General features: G+C 39.2%; 1 protein-coding gene across 1 annotated transcript; it reads right to left on the bottom strand.

Moving 5' to 3' along the window:
• Positions 1-776: 776 nt before the first annotated feature.
• On the bottom strand, positions 777-2,446 carry LOC110933085. The gene is made up of 7 exons (XM_035989256.1): positions 2,353-2,446; positions 2,026-2,273; positions 1,798-1,930; positions 1,604-1,719; positions 1,444-1,527; positions 1,160-1,348; positions 777-1,049 (listed from the first exon to the last, which is right to left on the bottom strand). Exons 1-7 carry the CDS (start codon positions 2,444-2,446, stop codon positions 885-887), a joined length of 1,029 nt encoding a protein of 342 aa, XP_035845149.1. The 3' UTR covers positions 777-884.
• Positions 2,447-9,079: the final 6,633 nt, after the last annotated feature.

Raw genomic sequence — 9,079 nt, 5'->3', positions numbered from 1 at the left:
AAGTCAGCGGAAAAACCAAACAAGTCCCCCCCCCCCCACACACACACATCAGAACTTATATTTAAAAACCCCAGAACCGTTTAACGGGCTAAACTGTTTCACACCCATATCCTCAACAGTTGTGCAGGAACGTTAACTTGAGGCTTCGGTTCAAAGTACCCGAATGAACCATTACAGTCAGCAGTAGTCTTTTTGTTCAGTATCCATAAAACACAAGTAATTCAACTTTTAAAGGTTTATAAACCAAGTAATTTTATCATTTTGTACAAAAAGCTCCACCAGTTCAACTTTGGTATGTTAAAGTTACTGAAATGAAATTCTTTAAAAAAATTATAATTATAATTATAAATTAAAATAAAAGGCAAAGTGTCGTTTTCGTCCCACTACAAGAACAGGGCACCTTTAGCGGCGACAGGTGTCGCCGGTATTGACCACTTTTGTCGCCGGTAAAGCGTCGCCGGTATTTCTCGGACGCTATTGACCGGTTGTCGCCGGTATTGATACTCAACTTTTAGCGACGACAGCTGTCATCGCTATAAGTTGAGTATCAATACCGGCGACAACCGGTCAATAGCGTCCGACAGCTGTCGTCGCTATAAGTGTCGCCGGTGTTGACATTCGTCGGTAAAGGTTGAGAAGAGCAATAGCGGCGACAGCCTGTCGCCGCTAAAAGTCTGTTTTTTTTTAATACAGTAGCTGTATATACAGCTGCCCAGCCATTTTTACGGCCGAAAAAACAAAACCTGCCTATTTTCAAACAACGCAAGCATACGCAATGAACATAATCAACATATACTAAAGGTAATATAATTAAAAACTACGTTTAAGTCGTACATTATATCCTACAACGTTTAATTAAATCCAAAGCATACATTAAAAACAAGTCACTCATCGTCATCGTTATCGTTGGGTTCATCGTCGGATTCATTATCGAATAAGTTATCAGAATCGTAGTCTTTTGACTTTCCTTTTCCTTTTCCTTGTGAAGCAAGATAGTTGTTAAGTTGGTTCAAAAATGACGGGGTTTGGAACAAGCTGTTAACAAAATCCTACAATAATAGATAGCAAAACGTATATTAGCATATTAATTAACGCTACCAACATATATTTAACAAGGAAACATGCGTTCGTTTGTCATTTTTTAAATTGCGCAGTTTACCTCGGAAAAGGGTTCTTGCGTCCGAGCTTGCCATGACGACATGTTAGATGACGAGTGCGAGGACGTGTTGGAAGAAGGTTTAGGCCCCATCCCGCGGTACCATCCTCGCCGCTCACCCAACGCTTCCTGATACGGGGCAATTGGCGGACCCTCACCGCTCCATTGACTTGTGGCCTGTTGTATGTTCCGCTGTATTTTACGAAGATGATTAAATATATATGTGTGTGTGTATATATATATATATATATTTGTTATAGAAAATAATACTTAAAAGAAATACTTACGTAATTTTGTTCAGCAACCGGATCAACCCAATTCCCTTGATTGTCCGTGTGGGTTTTAGCATACGTAGGTACCCAATCCATATCCTGTTTAACATTAAATTTAGATTAGACATTAAATAAACAAAAGCTTACACACACGCACACATACATAAAACATTACATTTTTATAGGCGGTGCTACCGTACGACGATGTCCCACCACGGTATGGGAATTGTTGTTTCTCGCGTACTAGTGTGTTGGCCTCGCTTCTTTTAATATATTTAGCTTCCCGGAAACCTTCAATGGTTCTCAACTAGTTATCATAGGGCATATCCGGGGGATGGAATGCCCTTGCACTCTCAAGATCATTGTAACCTCCCTTGCTCTTAAATAATTTTTTAGCCTCGTACTTGCGGTCAGAGTACCGCTTCATAAGCACAGCCCTAATGCCACCTGTCAAGTTTTTGGCCTCTATATCACGTTCCACTTCATCAAAATTGAAATTTTCCTACAAATTAAATAAAAAAGTTAAAATATCATATATAAATTAGATTTGCATGTGCTTAAATATTTGATAAAATTTTATGCATATAAGTTATTTACCCGTAAGTGGTTCATGAAGGCATCCTTGTAATGTTGTTCAACGTTATCCCATCCAATTTTATCGAACGGGATGGACCGCCACATATACAGGCCGGCCTCCTGTGAAAACATATCTCTTGTTTTACCAACAGGGGTATACGTCACCTGCCTGTCAAACGTAAGCGATACAGGCCCCCCCGCTTTTACCAGACGCCTTAGTTTCTCATTTTTTGCTTTCCCCCTAACCCTCTTCGGGGGAACCGCTGCAACTAAAACAAAAATAATTAGTAACAACATTTATAGTATATAAAATATAAGGACTACAAAATAATTTAGTAAAAGACTTACCGTCTGTCTCGTGTGTGCCACGAAATCCACCAGGAGGAAGCGGTGGATCACCAGCGCCGTCACCCCCATGTCCCCAGGGGGCCACATCAGCCATCAGATAAGCGAATATCAACAATATCCAAAACATAATCCCTATAAAGTTACAAATGTTACAGCATGTGTATCTAATATAAATTAAGGGAAAGTACAACAAGTGTAACTCAAATTCAAATAAATATTTCAAACAAGTGTTTATCAATTACAAATCAATATAAATTACAATAACTTTTCTTTTAGTCAGACTCCACATAATCGGGATCATCCTCATCATAATCAGCCTCGACCTCATCAGAATCAGTCTCGACTTCAAACACTTCATCGACGGTGGCCGTTGGGGGATCAACTTCAATTGAAGGCTCACCCGCAGTAACATGAGAAGATCCAATTTGAAAGTATTGGGTCAAGTCAATGACAAGTGGACAGTCAGATGAAGAGTTGTTGTCAACAACGTCACTATCTTCTAAGCGTTTGCCAACATTTTGAACCTTATTGACGCGGTCGTAACTTAATGGCCGATCCCAAATTCTTTGATGATTAACATTTTCGACTACCCACCTATGTTTATTTTTTTGGTTTCGAGACGTTTCTTGGATGAAGAACACTTATTTGGCTTGCGAAGCAAATATGAGTTGATCGTCTTTGTCCCATTCATGTTCAGTGGTGCTTATACTGGTGATATTATTGTCATGGTTTACACCCCTTTGGGCATCAAACCACTTGCACCGAAATAGGACAGTGGAATAATCATTTGTATAACGCAACTCAATAATTTCTTCTAATTGGCCATAAAATTTCACACCGTTCTCTCCAACCACTTCCACCCCATAGTTTTGCGTTGCACATTTTGCATCACGTTCAAGTGTCTTAAACCTAACATCGTTGACTATGCAAGCAGTGTAAGTGTAAGCAGTCATTTTCGCACAAATTGAAAGAGCATACAACTCCGGGTGGAATTCTGGAGAATTTTGTGTTTTCATTGAATGGACCTAACAAATATAGAGTAATAATGTTTGTTATATATGTATTACCTAGCAAGTATAGAGTAATGAGTGTTATATATGTATTATACCTTATGGAGAAACCATCACGGAAATTTTGTTTTTAGATCATCATGGGGATGTGTATGTTTGAATTCACTACATTGATGACAAATATAAGAAAGGAATGAGAAATACCAATTAACAGATTATGAAATGTTAAAGATAGAAGCACTCACTTCATGTACTCCCTAACTTCTACGCAGTTTTCGAGGACAAACCATTCCATCTTGCTTTTTTCGATGAATGATAGATATTTCTCCTTTCTTGCGCCAACATAACGACATTTGGACTCAAACACCCATAACTTTCTTTTTTCAACAACGACATCATCGTTTCTATCTGGGCGATTGAACTTAGTCTGAACATCTTTAAGGTACATTGAACAAAATGTTAGAGCTTCTTCAAACACATAACCTTCAGCTATACAACCTTCAGGCCTTGCCGGGTTTTTAACATAGTTCTTTAGTTTTTTCATGTACCTTTCAAATGGATACATCCATCTAAAAGCTACTGGACCTCCCGCAATCGCTTCATCAGGTAAATGCACAAGTAAATGAACCATAATGTCAAAAAACGCAGGTGGATAGATCATCTCGAACTTGCATAAGATGGTAACAATGTCATCCTTTGCTTTCTTAATATCATCCACCGATAGTGTTCTAGAGCAAAGTTGCCTAAAGAACATACAAAGGTCTACTATTGGTGTAGTTGTATCTTTAGTCAAAAGCCCTCTAACCCCAATCGGTATCAAACGTTGCATGAGGATATGACAGTCATGAGATTTTAACCCGGTAATGTTAGCATTGTTATCTGTCACCCTCTTACTGATATTAGATCCAAACTCATCTGGAAATTTAACATTTTTTATAAACTGACAAAAAAGTTTTCGATCATCGGACTTGAATGAGTACTTTGGGTGGGGACTTAAGAACTTGCCACCCGATTGTTTCAGCCATTGTGACGGCCGAATGTTTAGTTTTTCCAAGTCGGACCGCGCATTTGGCGTGTCTTTGCTCTTATCGTTCATTAGAAGAGTACCGAGCAAGCTGTCGCACACATTTTTCTCTATATGCATTACATCTAAGTTATGTTTCAGCTACAGAGAAGACCAATACTCAAGGTCAAAAAATATGCTTCTTTTGGACCAGTTCTACTCGAAATCTGACCGGGTTATCCTCCCACCTCCAAAATCTGGATGCTTGCCTGGTAGACGATTAATTAAACGACCTAGTTGAGCTTCTATGTCAGCTGGGCTAAACTGTCTCAGAGGGTCTCGTGTCTCGGGTCTCCCGTTAAAGTCGAGATTTGTTCTCCAAGGATGGTTGGCATCTAAGAACCGGCGATAACCAACATAAGCACATTTACCAGTTACACGTATTGAAGGAGTGTCTTGGTTACAAGTTGGGCATGCCATGTAGCCTTGTCCGCTCCAACCTGATAGGCTACTACGGGCTGGAAAGTCATTTATGGTCCATAACAACGCCGCCTTCATTGTGAAGTATGTGTTTGTTGCTGCGTCTTTAGTACGTACACCTGTCTGCCACTATTGCTTAAGCTCATCCACTAACGGTCTAAGGAAAACGTCCATGTCTTTCCCCGGTGATTTAGGGCCAGGAATCAACAAGGTCAACATGAATGTGGACTCTCGCATGCATAGCCAGGGAGGCAGATTATATGTGGTGAGTATAACCGGCCACGTGCTATGAGTCGAGGATCCACTACCATTGTTAAAGGGATTAAAACCGTCAGCTGCAAGCCCTAAGCGAACATTCCGTGGCTCCATCGCGAAGTTTGGGTACTTCCGATCGTCCAGTACTATGCCATATCATATCTTTCGCTGTGTGCCTTGAACAATACAAACGTCGTAGTCTAGGCGTCAAAGGAAAGTATCGTAACCCCTTACGAGCCACCTTGGTGCCTTTTGTGTCTTTATCGACCCATCGACTCTCATTACAAACGGGACAATTTTGCAAGGACTCGTTTTCTTTCCAAAAGAGATCACAATCATTTGTGCACACATCTATCATCTCATATGCCAAACCAATCTTCTTAAATGTCTTCTTAGCTACATAATACGAAGGGGGAATCTTGTTGCCTTCTGGCATTGACTCTCGCAACAACGAGAGGAGTCGATCTACTCCTTCATTTTGAAAATGGTATGTATCCTTTATATTCATAAGCTTTGCTAAAAAGTCGATAGAAGAAAACTTGGTACAACCAGGATATAATTCTGTTTCAACTTCCTTCACCAAGTCTTCAAAATCATCAACAACACCGCTACCATCTCCATTCGAGTTCTCTTGGTTAAGGTATGTATCTTCTTCCATACGCTCCCCCCTAATGTCTTCAATAACGTTTACCATACCGTCTTGTGGCGCAACATCGTTTACTTCTGCAATTGGAGTCGTGTCCCTGTGATAGGTCCACTTCGTGTATTCCTTCCAAAAACTGTTAATACGCAAATGGTATTTCATTTCTGCCATAGTTTTTAAGCCGGAATTTTTACATTTGGTACACGGACATCTAACTTCATCGTGGTTTTTTATCACTCTTTCACACATCTCGATAAATGACTCGAGTCCTTGCTTGTAGTGAGGTGAATGACGTGGGGAATCAATCCAACTTTTATCGATAGGCATTATGCAACTGAAAGAAAATCTAATTTAGGATTAACAAGACAAGGGTAGGCTGCTAAACCCACTTTTTGAACATTTTATCTCATATGTGAATGTGTATTACATGATTGTTTGTTTAAGAAAAATTCGGCAGCATTTCCTCTTAGCTCCCAAGTATATATGTAATGATATATATACCCGAGGAGCAAAGAGAAAATGATAACCGAATCCTTCTTAAACAAACAATCATGTAATACACATTCACATTCTAAATGAGATAAAGTATTCAAAAAGCAGTCCCAAGATAAACGGGGACAACCCGAAATTAATTTCTAAATCAATTTCAGGCGGGTATTTCTAAGCTCGCTATGTTTAAAATGATTTGTAGGTCCCTCGGAGGATGTGGTCAAACCTTAACCTTGTTATGTTAACACACTAGCAAGTGCGGAATCCAAGCTAGAGTGCAAACCGAGATGAAACAAGCACAAACAAGACACACAATATTCACCGATTAACACCACTTGTATTAATACAAATGAAAGGTTCAGTTACAAAGCTATGTTTACAAATGTGTTTTGCAAACCCTCTAAAACAGTGTGTGTGTGTTCTGTGTCCTCTGTCTATCTTGTCTCTCGTCTCCAAATGAAGTGAACACATTACATGGGTATATATACCCAACACAGGTCGTCTGGTCGAAGGATCAGATATGCTGATCCAAGGATCAGATAGATGATCGAAAGATCATCTATCGATCTGAAACCTATCGAAGGATCCACATATACCTCGAATGATGATATCCTTCGAGGTCCATCCATCGAAGGCTTATCCTTCGAGCTCATCGAAGGATCTAAACAATCCTTCGATGACCCATCCTTCGATGAGACATCCTTTGACAACTCATTTACAACCATTGTCTAACTGTTTGGCCAAGTGAAACCAGGAGGATGGTTGACTTGGTCAAACTTACAGGACTAACAAAGGACATCGTTATATCATGACGAAATACATACAAAGTACAGACACAAGTGCACCAACAAACTCCCCCTTGGCTGTAGCTTTGTCTCGATCTTTGTGTCTTCAAGTCTCTGACGTCCTTTCAAGTCTTCAATGTCGGAGGATCTTCAAAGTCTTCACGTCTTGAAAGCAGAAAGTGTATCAACAAACTCCCTGTTTCATGTAGGAAGTGTGTTGACAAACTCCCCCTTGGATGCTGCTCGCGAGGTTCGTAATCTCGTTCTCCATCTCTTGATGGTGCATTCATTCTCGGAAAGGATCTTTAAAGTCTTCACGCGTCGTAAGTAGAAGTGTATCAACAAACTCCCTTTTCATTTAAGAAGTGTGTTAACAAACTCCCCCTTAAAATAAACTCTCCATTGAGTTATGCTCGTGAATCTTTCGACTTGTCAATTCTTCAGATCCTTGTGGTGTTGATGAAGGTCAGCGGCAATTCGATCATCTTCATCACTTGAGTGCCTTCACGTCGTGTCTTCATTCCGAAGCTTGTCATCGACCATGTTCTCATTGCCTTTAGAATCTGCACATGCAAGAAATCTAAACGCGTAATGAGAACAACTGCTTGGAATATAGTTAGTATAAACAAATGACACACGTATGACCATGTTTCAATCAAACACCGTCCGACAGTTTGAAAGTTTAATAAATTTGTCAGTTTTAGTTTCTAACTTTCAAAACTTGCAAATTTCGACCATTTATGAAGATTTAGTCAATTCGGTTTTCGTTCAGGTTTCAGGTAACGAAGACTCGAGATCCAGCATCGTACGATCGAAAATAAAGAAGAAATAAAATCTTTTTGGCTTTTATAAAGTTTATATTAAAACACACCTAAAATCTTTTTGGTATTTTTAAATTTTTCAAATGTAAAAACTGAACGCAGTAAATAAATATATACAGACATTCTTTTTGCGAGTTTCGAGGGTAAGAGAATCATATCAGTGTACGATCATGCCAAAACGCTTTTGTTGTTCAATTAGTTAACATTAAGATAAGCATCCTATAACAATTATCGGTATTGTTATCCACATAAGCTCAACTTATCAGATGTAATCATGGCGAGGGGATACGTTAAGGTATGATTTATACTTACCGACCGATGTTCATCCACATCACGACACATTCCCGTATCAAGGTATGCACGAGGGTTCATCTTACCGGTGAGTATACCGATTATCATCTGTTTGACCGTATATGATGTGAGATTCTCACTTATTTTGATTTGAAAACAAGACCTATGTGATATAATCGGTATGCATGAGGGCACAGGAGCAAGTCCGTGAATAGGTCAGTACTTCCGTACAGCAGAGAGACGAACTTGACTCCCGGATAAATGTGATATTTTATCACTTATTTGTTTGGACATGTGATTGTTGATCACTTATTGAGGTCGTATGCTGTATGTACACGTATGTATAGTATCATGGAAGATCTAGACTTGCGTCCCCGTTATTTTTCGGTAAAAGATACAACCATGATACCCAGATGATAAGCAGCATAAAGACCGAATATCTCAGAACCTCGGCAATCTATCAAACGAAATTTCGGTACTAAGACCATATGCCAATGAATGGTTCCCACCTGGTCTTCAGTCGATTTAAGTTTATACCACCCTGCACACTTTAAAATGATTGTGAGCCTACCGATACATCTTATATAGAGCTGCTTATCGTTTTTCATTTAAGGTTTAAAGAGGTTTGGATAGACCACTGATGTACTATCATTTTCTCTTTTGCTCGCCAGGAAAACTCATTTTTGCTTTTCTATTGTTTTTGTGTTTTTGAAATTTTTCGATGTTTTTGGATTTTCAGATTTTTGGATTTACTCCCCCTAAAATCAATAAACTAAGACAAATTTAAAAACACAAAGGTATTTACAAAAATGATTTTCCGATGTTGGTTTTACTCTTGCTTGACCTTAATGCCGTTTACCAATAATAAAAAGTCAAATCTTGATTTGTCAAATGCTTTGGTAAAAAGGTCGGCACGTTGGTCATCGGTGTGGACCTTAACAACATCGATT

Source organism: Helianthus annuus, chromosome 4 (genome assembly GCF_002127325.2).
Source record: "Helianthus annuus cultivar XRQ/B chromosome 4, HanXRQr2.0-SUNRISE, whole genome shotgun sequence".
Taxonomy (NCBI): domain Eukaryota; kingdom Viridiplantae; phylum Streptophyta; class Magnoliopsida; order Asterales; family Asteraceae; genus Helianthus; species Helianthus annuus.
Note: the sequence above shows the minus strand (reverse complement) of the source record. Positions and strands in the feature narration are given on the sequence as shown.